The sequence below is a fragment of the Anolis sagrei genome, chromosome 9 (assembly GCF_037176765.1).
Source record: "Anolis sagrei isolate rAnoSag1 chromosome 9, rAnoSag1.mat, whole genome shotgun sequence".
NCBI classification, from domain to species: domain Eukaryota; kingdom Metazoa; phylum Chordata; class Lepidosauria; order Squamata; family Dactyloidae; genus Anolis; species Anolis sagrei.
In genome coordinates, this window is record NC_090029.1 from 12,286,934 (window position 1) to 12,305,769 (window position 18,836).

General features: G+C 41.8%; 1 protein-coding gene across 1 annotated transcript in view; it reads left to right on the plus strand.

Annotated features, from left to right (window-relative positions):
• ADAM10 (ADAM metallopeptidase domain 10) overlaps positions 1-18,836 on the plus strand; it is a 57,821-nt gene that overhangs the window by 17,103 nt on the left and 21,882 nt on the right. Inside the window, exons 3-7 of the mRNA XM_060755693.2 lie at positions 1,043-1,161; positions 4,227-4,385; positions 12,538-12,641; positions 15,679-15,828; positions 17,998-18,090. Of these exons, the coding sequence (XP_060611676.2) occupies positions 1,043-1,161; positions 4,227-4,385; positions 12,538-12,641; positions 15,679-15,828; positions 17,998-18,090 (625 nt within the window). The remainder of the gene's footprint in view (positions 1-1,042; positions 1,162-4,226; positions 4,386-12,537; positions 12,642-15,678; positions 15,829-17,997; positions 18,091-18,836) is intronic.

Genomic DNA, 18,836 nt, shown 5'->3' on the forward strand with positions numbered 1-18,836 from the left:
TATGTACAACTATTTACACATCTGGTCTGCTATCAGTTTATACTGATACAGAAATATACTCACAACCACACAACAAGAACTGAAGCAAAGAATCATGGTGAGAGATCCACATGGGAAGAGAGCATTATGGCAAGAAGAGTGTGCACATTCCAAAAGAGCATGCACATGACAAGAGAGTCTGCCACTTCCTTCTATACCCACAAGGACCACAGGAAATGATACGATTTTGGTCATGCTTGTCACATGGTCATGACTCAGCTGTCCCTCTAGATCCACGTCTCCAATTTCTTAAGCTTTCGGTGGAATGTGCTGTGACCACATGTCCATTAGAACTGTATTGTTTCACATGCACGAGTTACAAACAATGCAGTTCTTTCTAACACAACATTATCAACCTACCAACTTTGACACCAAGGAAGTGTCGGTAGAACAACAGCAATATCTGCATTTAATTGTTGAAGTAAATTGGGACTGATTTTTGTTGAATTTGGGCAAAGTACAGCTGTCTCCCTGTATAAGACAGCAGTGGAAGATGTCGCCTTCAGTAAAGAAAAGGACCTATTAGTACTTAGGAGGGCTTTTAGCCTCTTCCCTGGTGCTGGCTGCCGATGCCCCTTCTCTGGCTTGCTCTGGCCTTGCTTGCCTCTTGGCTTATTTCCTTTTTATTAGAATTACTCACAAGCAGATACAGCCCCGGCTGGGTAATAGGGCGGATTACAGCTAAAGATCTTTATCCCATGCTTGGCTGTCTGCCGGAAATGAAGGAGAGCAAGTTGCCCCTCTTTTCAAGTGACTAATAGAAAGGCTTGGTTTTATCTAAGGTGTATAGCTAAACCACAGAGGGGTTTTTTAATGAATCTCTTGCAAAATGTTCTTTGAAGGAAGGGAACTATCTCCGTAGATCCTTTTGCAGCTGTTTTGGCCCAGGCGGCTTTGGACTTTTCCCATCCCTTCAATGGAGATTTTGCTGGTTTTTCTTCTTCCTCTTCCTCTCTGTATAATATTAGGATCCAAACTCAAGTTCTGTCTTCCCCTTTTACAGGCATTTTAACCTTAGGATGAAGAGAGACATGTCTCTCTTTAGCGAAGACTTCAAGGTAGAGATGTCGAATAAAGAAATTGATTACGATACCTCCCATATTTATACTGGGCATATTTATGGTAAGTTTGGCCAATTTGAATTTCTTTTTAAAGGTACTGTATATACTCGAGTATAAACCTAGTTTTTCAGTCCTTTTTTTAGGCTGAAAAAGTCTCCCCCGGCTTATACTCGAGTCAATGCTATTTATTATTTTACTTTGTTGTTATTATTATTATCATCACATTTATGATTTTATTATTGTTATTATTACATTTATTATTTTACTCTATTATTATTATTATTATTATTATTTTACTTTATTATTATTGGAGAACATGTAAGCATATTTACATTGAAGAAGGTTAGAATAATGGTTTAATCAGAGTTGGACAGTCTTATCTTGAATTACAGTTTTATGTAAATATTCAAAAACATTTAACCCACTGATGCCTAAATTAATATAATTTTATTAGTATCTATTTTTATTTTGAGATTTACCAGTAGCTGCTGCATTTCCCACCCTCGGCTTATATTCGAGTCAATCGATTTTCCCAGTTTTTGGTGGTAAAATTAGGTGCCTCGGCTTATATTCGGGTCGGCTTATACTCGAGTATATACGATACTTTTGAGTAACACTTATCTTAACTATTTTGTCGCAGACCTAGAGGGCCATTCTCAGTAGAGGAAACAATGCTTTCTTTGAAAACTTCACTTCTCTTCCAAAATTGCCAAGCGGATGAACTGACTTTCCAAAATTGCTTTACATAATTTATATAGTTTTAACATATATAATCCACAAAAGAGCGATCCCTTTATCACCTAATTGACAATTGCGATGCAGGCAGAGACAAAGGACGGGGAAACCCAGACTCACTCCGTTAGAAGCCGCAGAGTCACTCCTCTTGGGATCCAAGGCTCTGCTGTCCTTTTACAATGTGAATAATTCATCATTTGGATCATTTCAAATCACTGCGAGTGTGCAAATGGTTTCGAATATGCCCCAGCCAGAATCTGATTTCTTATTTTTGAACAGCGACCTATAATTTTGAAGGCATCCTGAGGTTTTACTTACAAAAAATCAACAACCAATATGCATCACTTAGCCATAGTCCAGCGGTTGGTGGCCAGGTTGTTAACTGGAGCTGCGTACAGAGAGCGAACCACTCCTCTGTTGCGCCAGCTCCACTGGCTGCCAATAAGCTTCCGGGCACAATTTTAACCTTTAAAGTCCTGAACGGTTTTGGCCCAGATTACCTGTCCGAACATATCTCCTGCTATGAACCATCACGAAGCTTAAGATCATCAGGAGAGGCCCTGCTCTCGATCCCACCACTCTCGCAAACACGGTTGATGGGGACGAGAAACAGGGCCTTCTCGGCAGTGGCCCCCCGTCTGTGGAACTCTCTCCCTAAGGGGACATCAGGTTGGCCACCTCCCTCCTGTCCTTTAGAAGACAACCGAAGACCTGGCTCTGGAGCCAGGCGTTCGATTAGAGGCCAGCGGCAATAGGAAAAGGAAATTTGGATTTTGCGATATGGATTTTCCCGACTCGGCTTGGTTTTACTAGCACGTTAATCTATTAATTTATTGTTAAATTTTACGGATGGTGTGGTATAATGTTTTAAAATGATTTTATTGTGAATTGTAATTTTTATGGCATTTATGCTGTTAGCATCCTCTGATGCTCGTGTGAGGCCGTGCTGAGTCCCTCTTGTGGAGAGAAGGGCTGGATATAAATATATGAAATAAATAAATAAATAATAAATAGAAGCACCTTTTAATATAATAGGGTGCTTCCACAGCTTAGTTTCTAAGGATAAGGGCACACGGAACACGCGTTGCATCTTCTGCAAAGCCCTGTCAGTGGATGGATCAATATCCAAATGTTGAAGGATTTTCATTATTCAAGGCCAGTGTGACGCGAACCTTGGCCCTCCAGAATCCCTTGCAGTAAAAATGTGCTCGGTCTTTGTAACTTTTTAGGGTACATCCTGTCAGTAGGGAGCTCTGGTGGCGCAGCAGGTTATACCGCTGAGCTGCAGAACTTGCTTACCGAAAGATTGGCAGTTTGAATCCAGGGAGTGGGGTGAGTTCCTGCTGTTAGCCCCAGTTCCTGCCAACCTAACAGTTCAAAAACATGCAAATGTGTGTAGATCAATTGACATGGCTCTGGTGGGAAGGTAACAGCACTCCATGCCTAAGGCCAGATGACCTTGGAGGTGTCTACGGACAATGCCGGCTCTTCAGCTTATTTATTTATTTATTTACTTACTGTATTTGTATACCGCCTTTCTCAGCCAATCGGCGACTCAAGGCAGTTTCCAACAAATCAGTACATATAAAAACATAATACAGATTAAAACATTAAACAATTTAAAACACCACAAAAGCAATAAAAACAACATCATTAGCGTCTCATTATTATCAAGCATTGTCCAGTTCCATAGTCAAATCGTTAGATTTCCTATATTAGATACTCTGCATTTGTAAACGCTTGCTCAAACAGCCATGTTTTAACTTGCCTCCAAAACGTTAAGAGGGAGGGGACAGATCTAATCTCCCTAGGGAGGGTGTTCCATAGCCAAGGGGCCACCACTGAGAAGGCCCTGTCTCTCGTCCCTGCCTAACGTACTTGAGACGAAGGCGGGACTGAGAGCAGACGATCTTAGAGTCCTTGATGGTTCGTAAGGGGAGACACATTCTGACAGGTAAGTTGGGCCAGAACCATTTAGGGCTTTATAGGCCAAAGCCAGAACTTTGAATTGGGCCTGGTAGCAAACTGGCAGCCAGTGGAGCTGGCGCAACAAGGGGGTTGTATGCTCCCTGAGCGCCACTCCTGTTAGCAACCTGGCTGCTGTTCGTTGGACTAGTTGAAGCTTCTGGACCGTCTTCAAAGACAACCCCACGTAGAGAGCGTTGTAGTAGTCTATACGGGATATAACCAGAGCGTGGACTACCGTAGCCAAGTCAGACTTCGCAAGGTACGTGTGCAGCTGGCGCACAAGTGTTAGCTTAGAAATGGAGATGAGCACCACCCCCCAGAGTCAGACATGATTGGACTTAATGTCAAGGGGAAACCTTTACCCTTTACCTGTGAGTAGACCTTCAATTCTGAATGTTTCTCCCCCCGTCACCCCCCGAACAGGTGAACACGGAAGCTTTAGCCATGGGTCTGTTGTTGATGGAAGGTTTGAAGGCTTCATCAAGACTCACGGGGGGATCTTCTACATTGAGCCAGCAGAGAGATACATCAAGGACAAAGCGCTGCCTTTTCACTCCGTCATGTACCACGAAGACGACATTCGTAAGTGGTTCAGCTTCTCTTTGCTTTCTAAAGGCAGAGTTGAGAGGAGTTTGCTTTTTAAAGATAAAGCTGATAGCAAATCTTGAGGATTAACCTTAAGATTGGTCTAGGATACTCGTGTGGTCATCTATTCTATTGTTGAAGCAAGATAAGGATATTGGGAGTTGGAAGACTAAATTTGTGTTTATTTCTCACTTGGAAACATTGTTTAGGGTATGTATAAGGCTCACGACTCTTGGGCAAGAATGTAGTTGGGTGTTTTGTGTATATTTTCATGCAAAATTATCAGCTTTGAGGATTGTTGGAGGCCTCTTGTGAAGTCCAATACAATCAGTGTGCCTATGAACACTAGAAGGAGGTCTTGCAGGAAGGGCAGGCAGTTCAGCTCAGTGTGTTAACATTGATCCTACAATTTTCAATCTTTCTTCTCCCAGTGTTTTCAACATCTTTGGATTCTCCCTCTTTTTTGTCTGCATTCTTCCTTGATTCGACTCTCTTTCCACATACTTTTCCATCTGCTTTGAGCCGTGGAGTATTATGGATTATTCCTTGCCAAGCCTCAGCTCAGCCGGTCTTTGTTAGATGCCTCATTGTCATGGTCGCAAGTGTGGTGGGTCTTGCAAAAGTGAGAGAGAAGCCAAGGGTTGAGTTGGCAAGTGGTCACGATTCTCTGTCTGCAGTGCATGGCTTTATATAGACTTAGTTCTATAGCAGAAGTTAGTGAATAGCAAAGGTGTCTTTTCAGACACTGGTAGGAGTATTCATGCACATCCATTCCAATGCACTTTTCATAGAATCATAGAGTTGGAAGAGACCTCATAGGCCATTTAGTCCAACCCCCTGCCAAGAAGCAGGAAAATTGCATTCAAAGCACCCCCCAACAGATGGTCACCCAGCCTCTGTTTAAAAGCTTCCAAAGAAGGAGCCTCCAACACACTCTGGGGCAGAGAGTTCCACTGCTGAACGGCTCTCAAAGTCAGGAAGTTCTTCCTAATGTTCAGATGGAATCTCCTTTCTCGTAGTTTGAAGCCATTGTGTCCTAGTCTCCAGGGCAGCAGAAAACAAGTTTGCTCCTTCCTCCCTGTGACTTCCTCTCACATATTTATACATGGCTATCATGTCTTCTCTCGGCCTTCTTTTCTTCAGGCTAAATAAACCCAGCTCTTTAAGCCGCTCCTCATAGGGCTTGTTCTCCAGACCCTTGATCATTTTAGTCGCCCTCCTCTGGATACATTCCAGCTTGTCAACATCTCCATTCAATTGTGGTGCCCATTATGCATTGGTTCCCAAAGGACATCAGTCGCTTGGTTGCGGCCTCACCTAATAACATCACAATTGCTTAATACAGATCTCATGAAATGGGTTGATTCCATTTCCTGAAGACGTGAGCCCATTTACAAAGACGTATGTCCCCAAGTGAATTCCTACTGTTAATTTTGAGCAAAAATGCCTTGGGAATAAATAGCTTCATGTCTGTGTGTTTGGACGGTCTGAAAGATCCGAGCTAAATCTTGGCTTCTCTAATTTTGTTTTTGTTTGCAGTCTTCCCTTCCAGATGCCTCTCATTTAATACGAGGTTCATGGAGTGAGACAAAAGGAAATAATTCACATTTATAGCTTCCACTGTCAGTATGTAAAGCGAGATTGCACAGGATCTCTTGTGTGTTTTGTGTGTGTTTTGCTGGAAACTCCTTGACGCTGCAGGGGAGTAACAAGAGAGTAACAAGGCCGGCCTGGGTTCCAGCAAAGGCCTGAGACACAGAAGAATCTGTGTTTTCTAATGAGCAGCCTGTAGGTTGCCCATCCTTTGGTTTCTGGCATGAAAAGGCTTTTAGCGGCTTTCAGGCACAACAATGGAACGTATGTTTAGCATCACAATGGAGTCTTATTCAGAACTTAAACAAAAGCCTGTTCGGCAGCAAGTTGGGATCATCTTGTTCGCTTCCCACAAAGCCCTTTGTCTGCCTTGCTGTCGAATGGGTCAACCCTTCTGTTGCTGTTTCAAAATATGCTAACGTATTTTAGATCCACACTCTTGATCTGCGTCCCTGCCTTTTGATAGAGGCAGCGATGATAATTATTGGAACGCGTGGATCCTTTCACTCTCTTCTCCTTTCCCCCTTGAGAGGAATGGTCTCAGTCAGATGCTGCTTTGGCTTTGCAAAATGCAGAAGGGACTGGAACTTAGTGGCTAGAGCAAAGCTGGCTGAAAAGTTTTGGCAGTAAAACATAGCTTTAATACATGGGGTGCTTTTGCCACTAAATCAGCATTGAAGAGTGGTAAGAAATAGGGAGTTTGTGGGCCCATTGGATTTTCCCTGGGGTATGTTGTGTTCTTTACGTTGATTCCAATATAGTTATCTCTCCTTCTAGTGAGTCCCTCTTAGGCCTTTCCCTTTGTCTCTGGAGCCCCATGGTTGGTTATGCCTTAATTTAGCACCATTGATGCACATGGGACTTTGCATGGAAAGTGACCCTGCCGAGACATGCAATTTGTTGTTTTTGCTGATGTGTTGTTGGGCTTGGCCTCGTGTAAGCCGCCCCGAGTCCCCTTGGGGAGATGGTGGCGGGGTATAAATAAAGTATTATTATTATTATTATTATTATTATTATTATTATAGGACAGGCACACATTGACACATATATAGCACAAGGAAGAAGGGATGCAAATATAAAGCTATACCATGCACATTGTATAACAAATTATAGGTGGGCGGGGATGCGATAAACACAATGCTCAGGGTGGCATTTTGTAGCTAATGTCAGTGTTAAACGGCATATCCTTAAAGGCTTCCTAAAAACTGAACATGAGTCATTCCTTCACACAAAGATACACATCAGAGGTTTTTTTTTATTTTGCTTTATAATGCTTGGGATATATTTGTCTTTCTTACATCCTGTCCTCAGAAAAAGAACAGTCACCATTAGGTAGTTTAGAGCAATATATTATTATTACTGTTAATGGTTTAAATGGTTATTAACTGTGGAATTATTATTATTATTTTATTTATTATTGTATTTATTTCTACCCTGCTGTATCTCTCCCGCAGGAGATTCAAAGTGGCTTAACACAAAAGCATTTGCATACAATGAATATCAGGGGTCCACAAACGTTTTAACAGAGAGCCAGGTCATAGTCCCTCAAAGTGTTGGAGGGCCAGATTATTTATATATTAGGGTTGGGCGGTTTCGTTCGTTAATTTCATAATTCGTTATTAATTCGTATTTAAATTAGCTTACGATCTGATATTGAGCCATGCAGGAGTAATTAAAAATCGAAACGAATTTTTTCAATTTATTTCGTAATTGTTTCATAATTGTTTCGAAATCGTTTCGTAATTGTTTCGTAATTATTTCCGTATGTCTGGTGCAAGTTTTAGGGTTGTTGTCTGTTTTATCAGTGATAAAAAATAAATTATCACACCAACAGTCAACAACAGAGGGAGAGGGAAGCTTCAGAAGTTCGCCCTGTCCCATTTGGAGGGTTTTTTTTAGCATATTGCGCAATCGCGTCCACCATTAACGAATCGATTCGTAATTGTTTCAAAATCGTTTCGTAATTGTTTCGTAATTTTACAAAATTTCGTATATTTCGAACTTTTTTAAAGGAAAATTTCGGAATTCTTTTAAAAAACCAAACACAAAAACCCCCTAAAAACGAATCGAGTTTAGAAACAAATTTTTCCGTGGTTACCCAGACCTAATATATATATTTAAAAAACCTTAAATGAATTCCTATGCACACTGCACATATCTTATTTGTAATGCAAAAAACACTTTAAAACAATACAATAATTAAAATGAACAACAATTTTAACAAATATAAGCTTATTAGTATTTCAGTGGAAAGTGTGGGCCTGCTTTTGGCTGATGACATAGGATTGTTGTTGTTGTTGTGTGCTTTCAAACCATTTCAGACTTAGGTTGACCTTGAGCGAGGGCCGGGCAAATGACCTTAGAGGGCCGTATCTGGCCCCCGGGCATTAGTTTGAGGACCCCTGATCTATATAAATAAAATGTTATCTTCGTTTGTGGGATTAACATAACTCAAAATCCACTGGACAAATTGACACCAAATTTGGACAAAATACACCTATCAGGCCAATGAGTGACCATCACTCACAAAAAAGACTGAAAACACAGCAGAAGAGACTTAAAAATCCAAAAAACAAAAAATAAATTACAGCACATGCGCAAAACCACGTATATACACAATTACACACATAAATACACCCACAAAACACACAGACTGGGCCACAGCAATGCATGGCAGGGGACGGCTAGTATATAAATAAAAATGTAATGTTCGTTTGTGGGATTAACATAACTCAAAAACCACTGGACGAATTGACCCCAAATTCAGCAGCAAAACACATACTAATCCAATCAAACAAAAAACCTTTAAAAATGAAGGGTAAATAACGTAAAACTCCCCAAAAAGAAAAATACCTTACAGCAAACACACACACACACACACACATTTATATGTACACACACAAAAACACATACACAGACTGGGCCACAGCAATGTGTGGCAGGAAACAGCTCATTTAAAATATAACTATACAAATATTGAAACAGAATTAAATATAAACAGAACTGCAAATTCCAGGGTTAAAAACTATTAAAACTATAAATGGTGGCCTGTGGGCCAGTGGCATTTTATGACACTTTTGGCCCATAGCAAACTTGAATAAAATGATCTTCAATTGGCATAAATATTGTATGAGTCACTGGCAAATTAAGGGGGGGAAATTGCTTGTACGCACATCGGAACACAGAATAAGTTCTGGGACTATTGTTGTTGTTGTTGTTGTTGTTGTTGTTGTTATTATTTACAATGAATGACAATCTGTTCTGAAATGTAGTTTTTGCCAAGAGAAGATGGACGCAATCTTTGGCCAAGGCCTTTTCTTTCCTTGTTTTCCTCCTGATTATAGATGAGCAGAACTCATATGTTCAAATGGCATCAATATTCTTAGTTATCCCTTTCCTCTTTTGCAAATGGGCAATGCTGTGACTTTATGGGCTTTCATAGCACCCCAGTACTAGAATTCTTACTCATGAGCAATTCTTATGACAAAATATTGGACTTATTTAGAACATCTTGCCGTGTTTTTTCAAAGAAAACCCAGTGAAAATAATGTGCTGCGTTCCTCTGAGATAGATGACAACTGTTATGTGTTTTGAGACATACTTTGAGATTGACTTAAAAAAAAGGCAACCACATGCAAGGATTGTGCTTTGCTTCCCAAGCCGCCCTTTTCCTGACAATATGCCGGAGGAGGGATGTATCAGAATGCCTGAGCCGATGTCCGTAATCTGCTTTGGCCTTCCCACCCCTCTTTAAAATGGGAAAGGCTAATTGGGGGTTGATAAACAGCTTATATTTAGGCAGCTTGTGTCTTCAATGCTTATCGACGTCTGTGGATTTGGACAGGATCAGGGCTGCTTTTGAAAATATATCCGTCTCCGAGTGAAACCAGCCCAAAGAAGGCTGTGAATCAGGCAAGGAATTGGTCATCTTTCTCCTCTGAAAGACACCAGAACTTTGGGGTAGCTGTTCTCTCTTGGTGTTGTGCATATACAAGTGTTCCCTCGCTACTTCGTGGTTCATTTACCACGGACTCGCTGTTTTGCGGACGGACACACACACATATACTGTATATACTCAAGTATAAACCTAGTTTTTTCAGCCCTTTTTTTAGACTGAAAAAGTTCCCCTCGGCTTATACTCAAGTCAAGGTTGTTTATTATTTTACTCTATTTATTATCATTATTACATGTATCATTTTACTCTATTATTATTACATTTATAATTTTACTTTATTATTTTTGGTATTATTACATTGATTATTTTACTCTATTAGTACATGGATTATTTTACTCTATTTGTTACTGTTATTATTATATTTCCATTATTTTACTCTTTTATTATTTTTATTACATTGATTATTTTACTCTCTATTATGATTAGAAGGACACGTAAACACATTTACATTGAAGAAGATTAAAGTAATGGTTTAAACAGAGTTGAGCAGTCTTATCTTAAATTACAGTTTTATGTAAATATTCAAAAACATTTAACCTATTCATGCCTTAATTAATTAATTAACTACATTTATATACCGCACCTCTCAGCACGGGGGCGACTCGGAGCGGTTTACAATTGGCAATAATTCAATGCCACACAATTATAACAAATAAAACCATGTAATTGTATTGGTATCTATTTTTATTTTGAAATTTAGCAGTAGCTGCTGCATTTCCCACCCTCGGCTTATACTCGAGTCAATCCATTTTCCCAGTTTTTTGTAATAAAATTAAGTATCTTGGATTATATTTGGGTCGGCTTATACTCAAGTATATACGGTATATATATGTAGCGAGGGAACACTGTATGCCCTGGCAATGACCAGGAGGAGGGAGGTAAAGAGGGCGGGGGGAAGGCTCTTCCTCCCTCCTTGCCCTCTTTACTTCCCTCCTCCTCTTCATGGTTGCCTCTTGCCGCTCCTTGGACCCCGCAACACCTCCACCATCTACTCAATCGCAGAGCTCAAGCAGCGGCAAGAGGCCTCGGTGGTGACAAGGAAAAGGAGGAAGATGAAGGTAACGAGGGTGAGGAGGGGAGGGGGCATCCCTATTTTGCAGTTTTTCACTTATCGCGGGTGGTCCTGGAACATTACCCCCACGATAAGTGAGGAAACAGTGTACCCCCAAGAACATGGGCCAAAAAGTCTTCAACTATCTTAGGTGGGAAACAAACATTTTGGATGGGTTATTATGATGGTGGTAATGATGATTACTATTTAATTAACATTTCTAGTCATTGCTGTGGAGCCGTACTGGCTGTAAAATGTGGCTGGCACGGCTTTACGCAGATTCAAATGCTTGGCTCCAAGGAACTTTCCCAGGCATTTAGGACACAGCTGGCTTTAGAGATCTCTGCATTGCTATTTTCTCCCTTTTTGAAAGATATGAACCAGGCATTTGTTGGTGGCAGCCTTGCCAAAAGTATACGTGAAAGACCTATGGTCTAAGCATTAAACAAATTATTATTACTGTTGGGTTGTTGTAGGCTTTTTCGGGCTATATGGCCATGTTCTAGAGGCATTCTCTCCTGACATTTCTCTCCTGACGTATTATTACTGTTATTTCTTGCCCGCCTCACTCAGGGCTTGAGGTGGGTTACAACTTTGCTAGAACACATTCATCTTTAAAACATCTTTAAAACATTCTTTGAAATGGACATATGCATTTTGTGAAAATACGCTTTAATATAGAAGTATACAAAAGTATACAAAACAGAGATTAAACTTAAGATGCAAGTTTCAAATTTGTCACTAAAACCAGGGGTCCTCAAACTAAGGCCTGGGAGCCGAATGCAACCCTCCAAGGTCATTTACCTGGCCCTCGCTTAGGGTCAACCTAAGTCTGTAACGACTTAAAAGCACACAACAACAACAATCCTATCTCATCAGCCAAAAGCAAGCCCACGCTTCCCATTGAAATACTAATAAATTTGTATTTTTAAAATTGTTCTTCATTTAAAATAAGATATGTGCAGTGTGCATAGGAATTCATTCATGTTTTTTTCCCCCAAATTATAATCCGGCTCTCCAGCACTTTGAGGGACTGTGACCTGGCCCTCTGTTTAAAAAGTTTGAGGACCCCTGGTCTAGACACTCCTCATTTCCTTCTAATGGGTTGCAGTTGTGTGCAGGTGGCCCTGTTTTGATTGCAGCCGATAAGCAGGTCTCCGAGGCACATAGTTGCGCGGCTGCCAGGTTTATGGCCGGCGTCCTCTTCTCATGATCTCGCTTTTCTGTCCAAAAACAGCTGCCCGGAAGGAGCCATGCTGTTGCTACTCACCTGCAGAGAAGCAGGGAATTCAAAGCCTTGAAGCTCTGGCTCCTTCACAGCTGGACTCTCTGTGATGCGTCCATCTTCATGTTTGTACTGGAATGTGCCTCAAGTCTGTGCCGTAGCCTCTCTGATGTTCATTTCTGCTTCGAGAAAGGCTCTAGAACAGGCCTGGGCCGGCTTTGGCCCTCCAGGTGTTTTGGACCTCAACTCCCACAATGTCTAACAGACTATTGGCTGTGAGGATATTTTGTAAGATCCAGTACAAGTCCCGTGGTTTGCCTTTTAGGATATTCACATAAATACGGGCCGCAGGGCGGTTGTGCCGACCATTCTGTCTTCGAAAGAATGATGAAGTACCAAATGACTGGAGTTGAAGAGCCAACGAAACAGGTATGTATGGAGCCTTTGGGAAGCTGTTGGGTATGTTCAACAGACCCTCTCCAACCAATCAGACCTTTCAGAGATTTTTTGCAGTCATTGGTTAGGTTTCAAAGGACTGTTAGAGGCATCTTTCAAAAGCCATGCCATTATCGCACATTGCTTCCGAATGCTTCCTCAGGTCGAGTTTGTTGTGAGTCATGGATGCACCTCTGCTCTTATACACATGGGGTCCGAGATTATCCCAAACATAGGACAATAATATAAACTTTCCCCATCATCTCATCACATCATTTGATAATGCAGCTGACAATGTATTTCTGCCCTAAAAGAATTTAAAGTCCTGAGGCTATGGATTTTGAAATCGCATTTGATGTTTATCGTGTTTTCACTTTTTGTTCTATGTCTCTTAGTGCAGTGGTTCTCAACCTGGGGTCCCCAGATGTTTTTGGCCTACAACTTCCAGAAATTCCAGCCAATTTATCAGCTGTTAGGATTTCTGGGAGTTGAAGGCCAAAACCATCTGGAGACCCCAGGTTGAGAACCACTGTCTTAGTGTGTGTATATTTTAATATATGGTTGTGTTTTAACTATATTTTAAATATGTGCTTCTGTGAATGTATTTAACTATGAGTTTTGCCCTGCCTCTAGCTGAAAGGAGAGGCAGATAAAATAGTAACGAACAAGAGAGGTTCTGTAGGCTTGTTCTTAAGTTGAATTTGTTGGTAAGTCAGAACGCGGGCATTTTTTAAGTGTAACTCCAGCCCAAAACCTATCTTCTTTAGCTTTTTATAGCATAGGAGTAAACAACCCTGTGAAGTTTCCCTTGCTGTTTGTGCCTCTATCCCTGTGAGAATAAGATTTTGGGAAATGTGACTTGTAATTGAAACAAGCATTGGGGATAAAGCTTCACTGGGGAAACCTTTTCCCCCTGATTATAACTCTTCCTTCCTTGCTTCCTTCCAAGGAGGGGACTCACTTCCTTTTGTATCTACCCCACTCTTAACTGTGAGTTGTTTGTAAGTCAGGTGTTTATAACTCAGGGACGGCCTGCATTATTATTATTATTATTATTATTATACTAAAAAGGTAAAGGTTTTCCGTTGATATTAAGTCTAGTTGTGTTCAACTCTGGTGCTCATCTCCATGTCTAAGCCAAAGAGCTGGTGTTGTCCATGTGGCCACTGGCATGACTGCATGGAGCACCGTTACCTTCCTGCAGAAGCGATACATTGATTTACTCACATTTGCATGTTTTTGAACTGCTAGGTTGGCAGGAGCTGGGGCTAACAGCAGGAGCTCACCCTGCTCCCTGGATTCAAACTGTCAACCTTTCGGTCAGCAAGTTCAGCATCCCAGTGATTTAACATGTTATGCCACCAGGGTGTTATTATACTGCTACTAATAATAATATACTTGGGAACATGGATCCCATTGACTGAACTGTTCTACTAAAGGGTTTTTTCCCCTCAAAAATGTATTAAAAATTCATTGTAGGGTTTAAGGATGTTTTAAATTCCTAACTGCTGGAGCAGCAGCTGCATCCCTCCATCTCTTGGCTGCGACTGTCTCCAGGCTGCAGAATTATTATTATTATTATTATTATTATTATTGGAGCCCCCGGTGGCACAGTGGGTTTAATTCCCTGTGCTGGCAGGACTGAAGACCGACAGGTCACAGGTTCAAATCCGGGGAGAGGCGGATGAGCTCCCTCTATTAGCTCCAGCTCCTCATGTGGGGACATGAGAGAAGCCTCCCACAACGATGATAAAAACATCAAAAATCATCTGTGCTGGCAGGACTGAAGACAGACAGATCGCAGATTCAAATCCAGGGGGAGACGGATGAGCTCCCTCTATTAGCTCCAGCTCCTTATGTGGGGACATGAGAGAAACCTCCCACAACGATGATAAAAACATCAAAAATCATCTGTGCTGGCAGGACTGAAGACAGACAGGTCACAGGTTCAAATCCAGGGGGAGGCGGATGAGCTCCCTCTATTAGCTCCAGCTCCTCATGCGGGGACATGAGAGAAGCCTCCCAGAAGGATGATAAAAACATCAAAAATCATCTGGGTGTCCCCTAGGCAACGTCCTTGCAGATGGCCAATTATCTCATGCCAGAAGCGACTTGAAGTTTCTCAAGTCGCTCCTGACACAACAAAAAAATTATTATTATTATTATTATTATTATTATTATTCTCTTTATTTTATTATTATTATATTATTATTATTTATTATTATTTCTCTCTATATCTCTCCCGAAGGATACTCAAAGCGGCTCAACATAAAAACATCTGCATACAATTTAAATTATACCAATATGCAAATATATTAAACAGAATTAAACATAAACAATGTTTCTAAAAAAATAACAGTTAATATCTGTTAAAACATATTCAAAGTTAGAAACCACAGGAACCTCCCCCCCCCCCCCCCCCCCATGAATAAGGAGAATGCCCAGAAATGTGTTCTCCTTCATTGGAACGTCATTCCTGCCTCATGGGCTGTTTTGCTTCCTCTTAAGTCCTTGGATAAACTTGCTCTGTGTCAGATTAGTTGGAGGCAAATGTGATTGAGAGCCCAACGTGTGTATAGCGTGGATGGCAAGAGTGGGTTTCGAAGAGCGATAGCTGTAGGAGAGAAGGAAACCGGCACATAGACCCACAAAAGATAGCAGCAGGGACGAGGGAAGACGTCTTGGCATTTCACAGTTTCCTATTCTGTCTCTTTGCAGCAGAAATTAGTAAGCCATATGCTGGGGTAGCGGTCTGTTTTTCCTCCCACTTTATGCCAACTTGGTTCTGCCTTTTCCGATAAATCAGGCACAGGCCAACTTCGGCCCTCCCTCCAGGTGTTTTGGACTTCAACTCCCACAGCCAGTAGGCTTTTAGGAATAGTGGGAGTTGAAGTCCAGAACACCTGGAGGGAGGTTGGTCCGAGCCTGCATGAAATCACATGTAACGTTTCCCTGGTTCTGATAGTCTCTTCCTGCCTCAAACGGAAAGACTGAATGGAGTTGCCACTTGCCACCCTTGCTGTGTCCTTAGCCACCCTCGGAAGAACCCAGTGGCCCCATCCCGGAGCTCTTGAGAAAGAAGCGAGCGGCTCAAGCGGAGAAGAACACCTGCCAGCTTTACATCCAGACGGACCACCTCTTCTATCGATACTACGGGACAAGAGAAGCTGTGATTGCGCAGGTGAGCCCTTGGCCTTCCCTCCTAAACCCACTTTCCTTTCCAAAGGGGAGAACGGAGTCATCCCGAGTCCTTCTGCGGAGGCTGAGAGAGGACGGGATATAAAAGCCCAAAATCTATATAAATAAAAATGTACTGTTCGTTTCTGGGATTAACAGAACTCAAAAACCACTGGATGAATTGACACCAAATTTGAACACAAGACACCTAATAACCCAATGTATGTTCTTTACTCAAAAAAATTTATTTTGTCACTTGGGAGTTGTAGTTGCTGGGATTGATAGTTCACCTACAATCAAAGAGCATTCTGAACCCCACCGACAATAGAATTGGACCAAACTTGAGACAGAGTTCTTCCATGACCAACAGAAAATACTAGAAGGGTTTGGTGGGCAGTGTCCTTTGGTTTTGGAGTTATAGTTCACCTACATCCAGAGATCACTGTGGACTCAAACAATGATGGATCTGGACCAAACTCTACATGAATACTCAATATGCCCAAATGTGAACACTGGTGGAGTTTGGAGAAAATAGAATCTTGACATTTGGGAGTTGTAGTTGCTGGGATTTATAGTTCACCTACAATCACAGAGCATTCTGAATCCCACCAACTATAGAATTGGGCTAAACCTCCCACACAGAACCCCCATGTGGGCCACAGCAACACGTGGCAGGGGACGGCTAGTAAATAAATAAAATCCTGTGGAGTGTGGCTCTTGCTGACATATTATGTTTAGTTAAAGCCCTCTTTTCTCTCCAGCAAGGAGCCTGGTGTGTGAACATGTCATGTTCTGCTTCCCATTACTGATTGGTTGCAGAGTAGGCATTGTTTTCCTAATACTTTAATGGTTTAAATGTTGATTATTTAATTGTTATTATTTAAATTCCTTGTTTTAACTTGTGTAATGTATTTTCTTGTTTGTTGTTTATATTTTTGCTTCTGTTTTATACAGGCATTGCATGCTTGCCTTTATTATGTTGGAAGCCGCCCTGAGTCGCCTCAGGGAGATAAGGCAGGCTTCAAATAAAGTATTATATAATATGCATTTCTAGGGGTTCTGAAGCTGATAGTAGAATCATAGAATCATAGAGTTGGAGGAGACCTCATGAACCATCCAGTCCAAACCCTGCCAAGAAGCAGGAATATTGCATTCAAAGCACCCCTGACAGATGGCCATCCAGCCTCTGTTTAAAAGCCTCCAAAGAAGGAGCCTCCACCACACTCCAGGGCAGAGAGTTCCACTGCTGAACGGCTCTCACAGTCAGGAAGTTCTTCCTAAGAGCCACCGCAAACTAGCCTCCTGCGGGAGCAAACTGTGCCAGCACGTCCATGACGTCATGAGACTGTGCCTCTCTCTCCGCCCCTTTCTCTGCCTCTTTCTCCGTGCCAGAGTGGTTTTTCTTTTGCTAGGGCAGCATTGCCAGCATACTCTCGTTGTTGAATTCTGTCAATAACGAGAGTACGCTGGCAATGCTGCCCTAGCAAAGGAAAAACCACTCTGGCACAGAGAAAGAGGCGGAGAAAGAGGCGGAGTCTCATGACGTCATGGACGTGCTGGCACAGTTTGCTCCTGCAGGAGGCTAGTTTGCGACGGGTCTAATGTTCAGATGGAATCTCCTTTCTTGTAGTTTGAAGCTATTGTTTCGCGTCCTAGTCTCCAGGGAAGCAGAAAACAAGCTTGCTCCCTCCTCCCTGTGGCTTCCTATTCACATATTTATACATGGCGATCATGTATCCTCTCAGCCTTCTCTTCTTCAGCCTAAACATGCCCAGCTCTTTAAGCCGCTCTTCATAGGGCTTGTTCTCCAGGCCCTTGATCATTTTAGTCACTCTCTTCATAGGGCTTGTTCTCCAGGCCCTTGATCATTTTAGTCACTCTCCTCTGGACACATTCCAGCTTGTCAATATCACTCTTCAATTGTGGTGCCCAGAATTGGACAAAATATTCCAGGTGTGGTCTAGTACTCATTGTCTGTGGTAATGGAGTGGGAGAGAAGTCAACCTCCTTTGAAAGGAATCTTCACAAAAGGAGAGTTTGTGCCAAAGTGCCATAATGACAGCTATGAATGCCCAGAAAGTTCTTCCTTTGGTCTATAGATAAGGAAATAGGGTATCTTGTGCCCAGAGAGTGTTGTATAAACAACGGTTGTGTTTGCTTTCTTCTCCTTTAGATCTCCAGCCACGTCAAAGCTATTGACACCATCTACCAGTCGACCGATTTCTCAGGAATCCGAAACATCAGTTTTATGGTGAAAAGAATCAGGGTAAGTACTCTGTTTCAGTTGGGCCCACCCTTTTAAAGTAAGCATCTCACCTGCCATGCCTCCGCTTGAGTGTTTCCACTTGTCTCGCTGCCTCTGAATGACTCCCGTTTGCATGTCTCAACCTGTGGCGTCCTCACATCGCCTCTTTCCAAGGGATCGATGAGTTGGTTTGTGAGTGAGTCGCCAGAGCGACGCTTAGGATCCATGTGCGAATCTCCCTTTAAAGGCTGTCATTTGAAAACCTTTCTACTGCTGTGCTATAGAGAGCGTCCTGACCTACTGCAACGGCGCATGGTTTGGTAATTGCACAGTGGCTGCAAATAGGAAGGCACCCCAAAGGGGTCAACCCTTTTGCACACAGAATCATCGATTGCACTCTTTCTCCTTCTTCGAAAAAACTTTGTACCGTATATACTTGAGTATAAGCCAACCCGGATATAAGGCGAGGCACCTAATTTTACCACAAAAAACGGAGAAAATGGATTGACTCGAGTATAAGCCGAGGGTGGGAAATGCAGCAGCTACGGGTAAATTGCAAAATAAAAATAGATACCAATTAAATTACATTAATTGAGGAATCAGTAGGTTATATATTTTTGAATATTTACAAAAATGGTAATTTAAGATAAGACTGTCCAACTCTGATTAAATGATTATTTACCTTCTTCAATGTAAATGTGCTTACGTATCCTTCCCATAATAATAGAGAGCAACATAATGAATGTAATAACAACAATAATAATAAA